Source organism: Lagenorhynchus albirostris, chromosome X (genome assembly GCF_949774975.1).
Source record: "Lagenorhynchus albirostris chromosome X, mLagAlb1.1, whole genome shotgun sequence".
Classification (NCBI taxonomy): domain Eukaryota; kingdom Metazoa; phylum Chordata; class Mammalia; order Artiodactyla; family Delphinidae; genus Lagenorhynchus; species Lagenorhynchus albirostris.
The window spans coordinates 19614288-19628331 of record NC_083116.1 but is presented as its reverse complement, the minus strand read 5'-3'; the positions used below and the strand labels follow the sequence as shown (position 1 = coordinate 19628331).

Sequence of the window (14044 nt, the reverse complement as noted above, 5' to 3'; positions counted from 1 at the left end):
CCCGCGGAGCACAGGCTCCGGACGCGCAGGCTCAGCGGCCATGGCTCACGGGCCCAGCCGCTCTGCGGCACGTGGGATCCTCCCGGACCGGGGCACGAACCCGCGTCCCCTACGTCGGCAGGCGGACTCCCAACCACTGCGCCACCAGGGAAGCCTTTTTTTATCGGGGAGGAGTATTTTTTTTAACTTTTTAAATTTATTATTATTATTATTAGTTTTAAGAGAACTAAATATCAGTATTTCTAAGACCAGGTTTCCAAAAACCCAAGTAACTTTCCTTGGAGCATAGCTAAATGATCCCTGAGTCACAAGGTTGAAGGGGACCATGAGAAGCCATTTCTTCATAGTCCTTAAGAAAACAAGAGGGAGGCAAAGGGGCTTGAAGTAGAAATTAAAATCACTCTTGAGGTTTCAAATGTCTAGTTGGGGTGGATGTGATTAGCGCTGACACTGGCTGCCTAGTACCCAAGTACTTTCAGTCTAAATGGCAGCTTAGCAGCTATTTGAAGGAAGTATGTTAGTATTTCCTTTATCTTAAATAACATGTAATATGACTAATAGCAATAATAATGGCATCAGTTAACCTTCACTCAGTGCTTATTATATACCAAGCATTGTGCTAAGTATATTATTTAACATTCACAGCAATCCTATGAGGTAGATACTATAACCATCCCCATTTCACAGATGAGAAAACTGAGGTACAGATAGGTCAAGTAACTTGCTCAAGGTCACATAGCTAGCAAGTGGCAGAGCCAGGATTTAACCCGAGCAGTTTGTCTTTGAGGCCTGTACTAAGCAAGTTACTGTCTCTACAGAAATAGCCCTCTGAGCTACTGTTATGAAAACCTACCCCAATTTTCTAGGCCTGATATTGACCCTAGCACAGCTTTGGGCCTGTAACGATGGCCTGGATGATTTTTTACTCTCAATGTTAGGCCTTTTTTTGTTCCACATTATAGATGGGTGGCAAAGCACTGAAGATTACTTTGTGAGCATAGAGTTATGTTTAAATGTGGTAATTTACAAATAATCTAAGCTAACATTTAGTCCTCTTAGTAACAGAGTAGGTCTGGCCTCAAGATTTTTTCTGGGACATATACCCATACGGTTCAGTCTTCCATAAATTGGTAATATTTAAGCCAACTCAGATAATCTAGTCACTCTAGACTATAAGAGATAGTCTAGAGTGATTGTGATTGTGATTCAGGACCACTCTATATAAAGCTATAAAATAATATATAAGATTTTAGTTTAAATTCTATTATAATAAAATAATGAAGAAAAAGGAAATAAAAAATTACACCCTTTGGAAATGTTTATGAGAAATATATTAATAATGATTTTTAAAGTATTTTAATAGCCAACATTTTTGAGCACTATGTGCCAGGAATTTTACTAAGCAATTTAATTCTCACAACAACCCTAAGTGGCATCACTCTAGATCTGTTTCTCAACTTTAATGTGCTTATGAATCACATGGGGATCATGTTAAAATGCAGCTTTGATTCAGTAGGTCTGGGCTGTGGCCTGAGATTCTGGGATTCTTAACAGCTCCCAGGTTATGCAGACCACACTTGAGTAGCAAGGTCCTAGATTGGCCTAGATTGTCTTGGTCCTGTCATGCTTTTAAGTAGGATAACAAGTGAATCTGGGAGATTAATGTTTAGGATGTTTAAAAAGCACCCCAGGCTTCCTGATATGACAATTCCCTAATGTCTTCATAAACCCATTTTTTGATCAAATTTATAATTATTTTATAACATTTATATCATTATTCATGATTTTATATTTGCAAATTTGCCTACTTGCTAAAATTTCTTTGTAACCCCCCAAATCAATACTCACAATACTTTCATGGTCATTTAAGGTCATATGCAGAGCGATAAAAAATTTGAGTTGCCCAAGGCACATTCACAAACCTATTTTTATGGTTAATGGCTCTGATAGTCCAGGAAACTTTTCTGTGTCTAAACTAAGCCCTTCAGATGACATGGCATTTTCCTTCTGATTTTATCTTTAGTGGAGATGGAGTTAGTATACCATGCCCATTCTCTTACAGGTTACTTTGTTCTAAAAAATATGAACAGTTATTCAATGTTAACAATAGTCTTTGGGATGTTCCCCGCTATCTCCTGTCCTTCCCTCTAGGAACCTAAGATTTTTGGGATATCTAAGTCAGTTCTCATTCTAGCTCCATGTTTATTTGTTTCCTCTAAGAAATGTATAAAATTAGACAAACTTTGTAATTCTTTGCCAAATCCTGCTGTACTTTTATTGCAATGAGTTAAATATTCAGTGACCATATCCTGCATCAGATATACCCCCAGCTTGCCCATAGTGCAATAGGGACTATACTAGTAACTACAGGCCACCCAGCCTATAAAGCTCATATTACAAAAATGCACACTCTAGGCAGAATCTGATAAATGTCAACTTCAAAATAAGTTGTGTCATATTGTTATATTTATGTCCATATGGTCAATAAAAAGAAACACTTGTGAGGTGATTAAAAATAGCATACCAGGTAAAATTGGTTGTCCGGCAATTCCCAGCGGTGCCATTCCGAGATTATTCATTGCTGTGGCCCATGCAGTTGGATCAGACATGGGTAGTGTCATTGCAGTGGAATCCACATTCAGAGTTCTACTATTATCAGCTAAGAAGAAATGACAAGCAAAATAATTTGTTGTATTAAGGTTTCAGTATCTAGTTCACTTATCAATGTAAACTCTGGCAACTCTTTACAGACATGGACTGATGGACAAGTGGTGGACACAGCCTTAATTTCAGCTCTTTACAAGGGTTAAAACAATACAGCTCGAACTGGCAGGAAGTTATAGAATTTGAAAGCCCTTTACCAGATGGCATTTCAGTGTTTCTTTCTTTCTCTCTCTCCCTCTCTCTCTCACCCCACTCCCCTCCCTCCCTCCCTCCCTTTTCTTTTTTTCCTTCCTCCCTCCCTCCCTCCCTCCTTTCCTCCCTCCCTCCCTCCCTCCCTTCCTTCCTTCCTTCCTTCCTCCTTGTTTTAAAGTCAATGAAAACTATTTTTTAGAGTAGTTCTAGGTTCACAGCAAAATTGAGGGGAAAGTACAGAGATTTCACATATACACCCACCCTCCCACATGCATAGCCTCCCCTATTATCAACATCTCTCACCAGAGTGGTTCATTTGTTACAACTGATGAACCTACACTGATGCATCATAATCATCGAAAAGCCATAGTTTACATTAGGTTTCACTTTGGTGTTTTACATTCTACAGGCTTTGAAAAATGTATAGTGACATGTATCCATCATTGTAGTATCATACAGAGTATTTTCACTGCCCTAAAATTCCTTTGTGCTCTACTTATTCATCCTTCTCCCCTCCCCCAACCCCAGCAACCACTGATCTTTTACTGTCTCCATAGTTTTGCCTTTTCTAGAATGTCATATAGTTGGAATCATACAGTATGCAGCCTTTTCAGATCGGCTTTTTTCACTTAGTCATATACATTTAAGTTTCCTCCATGTCTTTTCATGGCTCCATAGCTCATTCCTTTTTTTTTTGCTGAATAATACTCCATTGTCTGGATATACCACACTTTATCTTTTCACGTACTGAAGGACATTGTGGTTACTTCAAAGTTTTGGCAATTATGAATAAAACTGCTATAAACATTTCTGTGCACGTTTTGTGTGAACATAAGTTTTCAGTTCCTCTGGGTAAATACCAAGGACTGCAATCACTGGATTGTATGGTAAGAGCATATTTAGTTTTGTAAGAAGCTGTCAACCTGGCTTCCAAAGTGGCTGCACAAGTTTGCATCCCCACCTCCAGTAAATGAGAGCTCCTGTTGATCCACATCCTCACCAGTATTTAGTGTTGTCAGTGTTCTGGATTTTGGTCATTCTAATAGGTTTGTAGTGGTATTTCATTGTTGTTTTAATTTGCATTGCCCTGATGACATATGATGTGGAGCATCTTCTCATATGCTTATTTACCATCCATATATCTTCTTTGGTGAGGTGTCTGTTAGTCACTGGCCCATTTTTCAATCAGGTTGTTTGTTTTACTATTGTTGAGTTTTAAGAGTTCTCTGTGTATTTTAGATAACAGTCCTTTATCAGATGTGTATTTTGTAAATATTTTCTTCAAGTCTATGTCTTGTCTTCTCATTCTCTTGACATTGTCTTTCACAAAGTTTTCTAATTTTAATCAAGTCTAGTTTACCAATAATTTCTTTCATGGATCATAACTTTGGTGTTATATTTAAAAAGTTATTGCCATATCCAAAGTCATCTAGGTTTTCTCTTATGTTGTCTTTTAGGAGTTTTACAGTTTTGTATTTCACATTTAGGTCTATGATCCATTTTGAGCTAATTTTTTTTTTTTGGTGGTACATGGACCTCTCCCGTTGCCTCTCCCGTTGCAGCGCACAAGCTGTTGCCTCTCCCGTTGCAGCACACAAGCTCTGGATGCGCAGGCTCAGCGGCCATGGCCCACGGGCCCAGCCGCTCCACGGCATGTGGGATCTTCCCGGACTGGGGCACGAACCCGTGTCCCCTGCATCAGCAGGCGGACTCTCAACCACTGCACCACCAGGGAAGCCCTGAGCTAATTTTTTGATGGGTATAAAATCTGTGTCTAGATTCATTTTTTTGCATGTGGTTGTCCAGTTGTTCCAGCACATTTGTTGAAGAGACTATCTTTGCTCCATTGTATTGCCTTTGCTCCTCCGTCAAAGATCTGTTGACTCTATTTATGTGGGTCTATTTATGGGCTCTCTCTTCTGTTCCACTGATCTATTTGTCTATTCTTTCACCAGTACCACACTGTCTTGATTACTATAGCTTTACAGTCAGTCTTCAAGTTGGGAGGCATCAGCCTTCCAACTTTGTTCTTCTTCTTCAATATTGTGTTGGCTACTCTGGGTCTTTTGCCTCTCCGTAAAGTTTAGAATCAGTTTTTTTTTTTTATATCCACAAAATAACTTGCTTGGACTTTGATTGAATCAAGTTGGGAAAAATTGACATCTTGACAATATTGAGTCTTCCTATCCGTGAACATGAAATATCTATTTATTTAGTTCTTCTTTGGCTTTTTTTTCATCAGAATTTTATAGTTTTCCGAGTATTTTTTTCAAGTGTACACACCACAGGAGCTTGGGATGATTAAGATGTTTCCCATTTTTCTCATAGTCTAGTTGCATATGATTACTTCAGCAGCTTTCATCCAAACTACTCACGCATGCAAACCAAGAAAAAACATCCAAAAGGGGTTTCCATAGTAGCAATGAAAAGGAAAAATTGTATTCCTGATGGAATTTCATATCTTTGAGGTGGTACTTTTGAGTTGGACACATGATCAACAAATATCAATTTAACCAATTGAGTATTTGGGGGGTTAGGATAGCAGAGTACAAGCAGATAGGAGACATAGTCCCTGCCTTCAAAGGTTATACAATCTAACTGAAGAGACCGATGATGATGGTGATGATGATGATTATTATCACTACTCTCACCACCTCCATCCATTACTACCACTAACTATTGAACATTTGCCATATGCTAGGTAAAGCTCTTGGCATGCATTATTTTCATTTAACTTTCAAAACAACCCTATGAGATAGGGGCTCTTTATATTTCCATTTAATAGATGAGAGGCTTTGAAGGGTTACATATATAGTCCAAGGTCACACAGAATGTGTACTTTTAGGCACCATGCTTTAGTATCTCCAAATAAACAATTAGGAAACAATGAAAGACTCAAAGAGTATAGACTAGGAATGTTATTGGAGTTTAAGGAATGAGGCTTTGTGGAGAAGACAGGATTTGAAAGAAAGATTTCTATAGCGTATGTCTTGAATTATGGGTAGTTATTAAATAGGTAAAGAAGAAGGGGTAAGACATTCCAGAGCAGGGATGACATAAGCAAAGACGTTGAAGCAGGTTATACATGCATGTGCATGTATATATTGCACAGTTGGGAGAGATATAGTCGTAAGTCATCTGAGCACAAAAAGTCTTTTATTTTGGTAAATTCCCCTCTGACTACTGATAGCCATTAAAAAAAAACTTTCCATTGCTTTCCTCCTACCTCCCAGTATGCACTCCTGCCAATTACACCCCCAAAGGCAACTCTATTCTAATAGTACCTTGCTAACATCCGTCCATCACATCCTTCCAACCTGGCAATATGAGGGATGATCCTTGGCTGGGTTATTTATACAAGTGCTATTTTGGTCACTGATTGGTCATTACAAGAAAATGCAAATGGCCAAAAACATTATTTCTGAAATATTAGTTTTTATTATTCTCCTATACTGCGAAATTGCCTATGCTTCCCCTCCATAAACCACCCCCCCGCCACACACACAGAGTGATTGATGGCCCTAAGCATTTGTTACCGCAGTCAGAAATCACATTTCAGAACTGGTGATTTCTCTGTCTGTAGGAGCTCTAGTCCTCACACCCAGTTTCCAGTGGTCTCTGAGAACGCATACAAGAAGGCTAGAAATAGCCTCTTGTAAATATTATCAAGAAAACAAACATGGGGCATCAAATATCCTTTGGGTCAAGAGTTTATATAATGATTATTAGGTTCATCTTGACTCCCAATCCCCAACTAGGGAGACAAGTTTTAGACAATGTTATAGCTGGAAGGGACCTTTAGGATGTTACTGAGTATGCACTTTGATTTTCTCTGCTGGCTGGAGAATGACTCTTAGAGGAAACAGGTTTAGAAGGACTGGTCCCCAATGCTAAAAATAATTTTTTGCAACAGTCTGGCTACTCACTGGCTCTGCAGGCATGGGAAATATATAAGAGAATTAGGAATTATTCTCAATAAAGAATTTTGAGATCAAAGATTAAGAATTTACAATGTACCTAGCCAAACTCTGGACTAATTTGGTGGGGGTGGGGGAGAGAATGATCTAAATTATCAGTTTTTTTAAAGGACAACATAGTATCACTATTTTCAAACTATATATTAATTCACAGTGCTTGTTAAAATGTTAGCAAGTAGAGTTCCTATTAGGCTTGTTTACAATGAACAGATAAGGAACATGCTAATTAACAGCATTATTTCGCTACAATGAACTCGGTTCTTAAATCCTTAAGGAGTTCTGCTTTAAATGCCCTTCTCATCACCCTCCCTTCTCCCAACACCCATCTCCACCTGTCAAGTCCTACTCATTTTTCAAGGGTCGTCTCAAATGCCACCTTGTCTGTGAAGCTACCTCACTGGAATTAATTACTCCTTCCTATGTGTTCTCATAATATTTTATGTAGAATTTGATTTTCATCTTTGTTTATTCTCTCACTTCTCCCCAAACCAAACTTTTACTGAGTCTTAGTATATGCCACGTTCTGTGCTAGTGACTAGGAATATAGAGATGAACAAAATTCATTTACTGTTCTGGAAGAACTCACAATACAATGAGAGGCGTGACATATAAACAACTAAATACAAATCATTATAATAAGTACTGTAAAAAAACTATGAGGAAAGTGCTATGGGAACAGAGAAGGAGTAATGAAATCTCTGTAATGGGTCTGGACATATGTGTTTGGGGTTGAGAGGTGGAGGAGATGAGGAATAGTCAGGGAAGCCTTCACTGGCAAAGAATCATTTGAAGTGAATCTTTAAGGAGGGATAGGATTTTCCTCTAGGTGGTGAATGGAGGATTAGGGTTGAGGAGCATTCCAGGAAGCAAGAACAACTGAACATTTACCATTGACTGCCTTGAATTATAGTTATTGGATACATGTCTCTCTTCTGCTAGCCTACATGCTCCTTTAGGTCAGGGACTGGGTTTTAGGCATCTTTGTTTCCCCATTTCTTAGTTTAGTGTCTGGTATGAAGTAGGTATTCAAGAAATATTTGAATGAATGAATAAAGAAAATCAACTTACATTGATTTGGGGCACAATAAGCAATCTATGCAATGACACTCATTTATTATTTGTATACCTTTTCAAAACGATAAATTGGGATGCCATCTTAAAGGGGATGGTATAATTGCTAAACTGATTCACTCTCCAGGACAACTGAATTTATATGTAGAAATTTATTTAGAGTTATAACCAGGGATAGATGCACCCAACTAATAATTCAGTTTGATTTTATTAGCTATAATCTTTTCCCCATATAGGCACAGTCATATATATAAGCAAGCTTGTAAATTTTTACTTTCAAAGAGAAATCCCAGATGATCATCTCTGGCAGCAATCTGGATTTAAGGTCTGTACTAGCAAAACATGCTGTGCTAAACATCTGTTACGAATTATCACTTAATGGTGGAAAAGTTAAGTCCTGATTCACTTTTCAGACTAAAAATGCACATCTAACAATTTCTTTAGGTGTTTTATAAAAGTAGTCCTATGTCACTAAAGGAAGAAATTGCTCATTTTCCCATGAGTCCTATATTCACTGGCAACAGCCAAGAATATTCAGAAGGTAAGTGCCAGTGGTTGTCAAATGGTATTCAGAATACCTCACCCAAGTCTGTAGATCATGTCCTGCTATGCTGGTTCTATTGTTCTGCTTGTGTGGCAACTCCTCAAGACATCAAGTTGTAGAGTGGCTGTAAATGAGTGCCCTCTAGGTAAACTGATTGGAGATATGGCACTTTGGAACAAGAGTTCATTAGCACGAAAAAAATAAAACATTGGAAAGTGAAATCCACTTTAAGCTGGTATCACCCCATAACTATCAAATCACTACTGCCATCTGTTTATTTTTACACTGTTTATGCTTCACTGATTAAGTAGTCAATTACTGTCAAAGTTATTTGATCTTGAAGACAATACACACACACACACACACACACATTCTGTGATACACCTCATCCTGTAGTGGAGTTAATTATTTCAAATGTTTCCCTTATTTCCTTTGAAACAAGTTCAATATGTTGGTGCCATCTTGCCAAATATATTTTATTAAGACATAAACTCTTCTTCTCTGACAGTTTACTCCCCTATAATTTTTCTTTCTTTTGTTCAGTTTTACATCCATTGGTTTTTATGCTTGCTATAACTTTATTACACAGTATTGTACAAAGTTGAGGAGAGGATTTTGTCAACAAACATCTGTTGAAAGTCTCTCAAGAGTAGGAAGTAATCTTGCCTAGTGATCAAGAGCATGGTTTTGGGAGTCAGATGGCTCTGTACCACAGTCTAGCTCTACTACTTAGTAACTGTAATGTGATCATTATTTTGCTCTTTTCTTTTTTCCTCTATTTGCCAGCCTGCCTTCCAGCCTTCCTTTCATATTTAGTGTAAGTTCATTGAACATATTCTATGTGTCATGCATCATTCTAGATATTGAAGACAACATTGTTGTGAGTCAAACTGGCCTCATCCTTGGTCATATGAAGCTAACAACATAGTGCAGGAGGGAGATATTAAAATACAAATGAATATAAAATAATTACACATTATGATAAGTGCTCTGAATAAAGAACTGGGTTTGATGAGAAAAATGTGAAGCTAAAAAATTAGGAAAATGATAGTATCTACCTTAAAAGTTTGTTGAAGATTAAATTAGATAATGTGGGTAAAGAATTTAGCATGGGGCTTCCCTGGTGGCGCAGTGGTTGGGAGTCCGCCTGCCGATGCAGCGGACAGGGGTTCGTGCCCCGGTCCGGGAAGATCCCACATGCCGCGGAGCTGCTGGGCCCGTGAGCCATGACCGCTAAGCCTGCACGTCTGGAGCCTGTGCTCCGCAACGGGAGAGGCCAAAACAGTGAGAGGCCCGTGTACCGTAAAAAAAAAAAGAAGAATTTAGCATGGGCTCTGGGTCATATTGAGCACTTGGTAAGTGCAAATAATAACATGGTAATAGTTAAGATGATGATGAAGAAGTAGTCCTGGCCATGAAGGGCTCAAAGTCTACAGATAGACACACCATATATATGAGTTATTGCACTACATTATACAAATAATGAAACTGAGGCACAGAGAGTTTAAGTAATCAGCTCAATATCACACAGTTAATAAGAGGTAGAACAGGAATACAAACCCAGACAGCTCTGACACCAATGCCCACAGTCTTATGCATCACACTAAACTCCCTCCCAAAGATCCCCTTTATTTACAGTGTTCCATTAGCTCATTACTAGCCTGTTTACAAGAGACCCACTTCAGCCCTAGGGACACATACAGACAGAAAGTGAGGGGATGGAAAAAATATTCCATGCAAATGGAAATCAAAAGAAAGCTGGAGTAGCACTTCTCATATCAGACAAAACAGACCTTAAAATAAAGACTATTACAAGAGACAAAGAAGGACACTACATAATGATCAAGGGATCGATCCAAGAAGAAGATATAACAATTGTAAATATTTATGCACCCAACATAGGAGCACCTCAATACATAAGGCTAATGCTAACAGCCATAAAAGGGGAAATCAACAGTAACACAATCATAGCAGGGGACTTTAACACCTCACTTTCACCAATGGACAGATCATCCAAAATGAAAATAAATGAGGAAACACAAGTTTTAAATGATACATTAAACAAGATGGACTTAATTGATATTTATAGGACATTCCATCCAAAAACAAAAGAATACACTTTCTTCTCAAGTGCTCATGGCACATTCTCCAGGATAGACAATATCTTGGGTCACAAATCAAGCCTTGGAAAATTTAAGAAAATTGAAATTGTGTCAAGTATCTTTCCAACCACAATGCTATGAGACTAGATATCAATTACAGGAAAAGATCTGTAAAAAATACAAACACATGGAGGCTAAACAATGCAGTACTAAATAACAAAGAGATCACTGAAGAATCAAAGGGGAAGTAAAAAAATACCTAGAAACAAATGACAATGAAACCATGATGACCCAAAACCTACGGGATGCAGCAAAAGGAATTCTAACAGGCAAGTTTATACCAATACAATCCTACCTCAAGAAACAAGAAATATCTCAAATAAACAAACTAACCTTACATCTAAAGCAATTAGAGAAAGAAGAACAAAAAACCCCCAAAGTTAGCAGAAGGAAAGAAATCATAAAGATCAGATCAGAAATAAATGAAAAAGAAGGAAATGATAGCAAAGATCAATAAAAATAAAAGCTGGTTCTTTGAGACGATAAACAAAATTGATAAACCATTAGCCAGATTCATCAAGAAAAAAAGGGAGAAGACTCAAATCAATAGAATTAGAAAGGAAAAAGGAGAAGTAACAACTGACACTGCAGAAATATAAAGGATCATGAGAGATTACTATAAGCAACTCTATGCCAATAAAATGGACAACCAGGAAGAAATGGACACATTCTTAGAAAAGCACAACCTTCCAAGACTGAACCAGGAAGAAAAAGAAAATATAAACAGATAAATGATAAGCACTGAAAGTGAAACTGTGATTTAAAATCTTCCAACAAACAAAAGTCCAGGACCAGATGGCTTCACAGGCGAATTCTATCAAACATTTAGAGAATAGCTAACACCTATCCTTCTCAAACTCTTCCAAAATATACCAGAGGGAGGAACACTCCCAAACTCATTCTACAAGGCCACCATCACCCTGATACCAAAACCAGACAAAGATGTCACAAAGAAAGAAAACTACAGGCCAATATCACTGATGAACATAGATGCAAAAATCCTCAACAAAATACTAGCAAACAGAATCCAACAGCACATTAAAAGGATCATACACCATGATCAAGTGGGGTTATCCCAGGAATGCAAGGATTCCTCAATATACACAAATCAGTCAGTGTGATACACCATATTAACAAATTGAAGGATAAAAACCATATGATCATCTAAATAGATGAAGAAAAAGCTTTTGATAAAATTCAACACCCATTTATGATAAAAACCCTCCAGGAGCAGGCATAGCGGGAACTTACCTCAACATAATAAAGGCCATATATGACAAACCCACAGCCAACATCGTTTTCAATGGTGAAAAACTGAAACCATTTCCTCTAAGATCAGGAAAAAGACAAGATTGTCCACTCTCACCACTAGTATTCAACATAGTTTTGGAAGTTTTAGCCACAGCAATCAGAGAAGAAAAATAAATAAAGGAATCCAAATCGGAAAAGAAGAAGTAAAGCTGTCACTGTTTGCAGATGACATGATACTGTACATAGAGAATCCCAAAGATGCTACCAGAAAACTACTAGAGCTAATCAATGAATTTGGTAAAGTAGCAGGATACAAAATTAATGCACAGAAATCTCCTGCACTCCTATACACTAAGGATGAAAAATGTGAAAGAGAAATTAAGGAAACACTCCCATTTACCGTTGCAACAAAAAGAATAAAATACCTAGGAATAAACCTACCTAAGGAGACAAAAGACCTGTATGCAGAAAACTTTAAGACATTGTTGAAAGAAATTAGAGATGACACAAACAGATGGAGAGATATACCATGTTCTTGGAATGGAAGAATCAACATTGTGAAAATGACTCTACTGCCCAAAGCAATCTACAGATTCATTGCAATCCCTATGAAACTACCAATGGCATTTTTCACAGAACTAGAACGAAAAATTTCACAATTTGTATGGAAATACAAAAGACCCTGAATAGCCAAAGCAATCTTGAGAACGAAAAACACAGCTGGAGGAATCAGGCTCCCTGCCTTTAGACTATACTACAAAGCTACAGTAATCAAGACAGTATGGTACTGGCACAAAAACAGAAATATAGATCAATGGAACAAGATAGAAAGCCCAGGGATAAACCCATGCATATATGGTCACCTTAACTTTGATAAAGGAGGCAAGAATATATAATGGAGAAAAGACAGCCTCTTCAGTAAGTGGTGCTGGGAAAACTGGACAGCTATATGTAAAAGAATGAAATTAGAACACTCCCTAACACTATACACAAAAATAAACTCAAAATGCCCCTAAGTGTATGGCCAGACACTATAAACTCTTAGAGGAAAACATAGGCTGAACAGTCTATGACATAAATCACAGCAAGATGCTTTTTGACCCACCTCCTAGAGGAATGGGAATAAAAACAAAAATAAAGAAATGGGACCTAATGAAACTTAAAAGCCTTTGCACAGCAAAGGAAACCATAAACCAGATGAAAAGACAACTCTCAAAATGGGAGAAAGTATTTGCAAATGAAGCAACTGACAAAGGATTAATGTCCAAAATTTACAAGCAGCTCATGCAGCTTAATGTCACAAAAACAAACAACCCAATCCAAAAATGGGCAGAAGACCTAAATAGACATTTGCCCAAAGAAGATATACAGACTGTCAACAAACACATGAAAGAATGCTCAACATCATTAATCATTAGAGAAATGCAAATGAAAACTTCAATGAGATATCACCTCACACTGGTCAGAATGGCCATCATCAAAAAATCTACAAACAATAAATACTGGAGAGGGTGTGGAGAAAAGGGAACACTCTTGCACTGCTAATGGGAATGTAAATTGATACAGCCACTATGGAGAACAATATGGAGGTTCCTCAAAAATCTAAAAATAGAACTACCATACGACCCGGCAATCCCACTACTGGGCATATACCCTGAGAAAACCATAACTCAAAAAGAGTCATGTACCACAATGTTCAGTGCAGCTCTATTTACAATAGCCAGGACACGGAAGCAACCTAAGTGTCCATCATCGGATGAATGGATAAAGAAGATGTGGCACATATATACAATGGAATATTACTCAGCCCTAAAAAGAAACGAAATTGGGTTATTTGTAGTGAGCTGGTTGGACCTAGAGACTGTCATACAGAGTGAAGTAAGTCAGAAAGAGGAAAACAAATACCATATGCTAACACATATATATGGAATCTAAAATAAAAAAAGGTTCTGAAGAACCTAGGAGCAGGACAGGAATAAAGACAAAGACATAGAGAATGGACTTGAGGACTTAGGGAGGGGGAAGAGTAAGCTGGGACGAAGTGATAGAGTGACATGGACATATATACACTACCAAATGTAAAATAGATAGCTAGTGGGAAGCAGCCGCATAGCACCGGGAGATCAGCTCGGTGCTTTGTGTCCACCTAGAGGGGTGGGATAGGGAGGGTGGGAGGGAGATGC

The 14044-nt window shown here is 38.0% G+C and overlaps 1 protein-coding gene across 7 annotated transcripts in view; it reads right to left on the bottom strand.

The window, feature by feature from the left end:
- The window catches only part of ENOX2 (ecto-NOX disulfide-thiol exchanger 2), a 298745-nt gene that overhangs the window by 85781 nt on the left and 198920 nt on the right, over positions 1 to 14044 (bottom strand). For all 7 annotated transcript variants that reach the window (XM_060137045.1, XM_060137044.1, XM_060137040.1 and 4 more), the window contains one exon: positions 2525 to 2659. In XM_060137045.1, the coding sequence (XP_059993028.1) occupies positions 2525 to 2621 (97 nt within the window). In that variant the 5' untranslated portion in view covers positions 2622 to 2659. The remainder of the gene's footprint in view (positions 1 to 2524; positions 2660 to 14044) is intronic.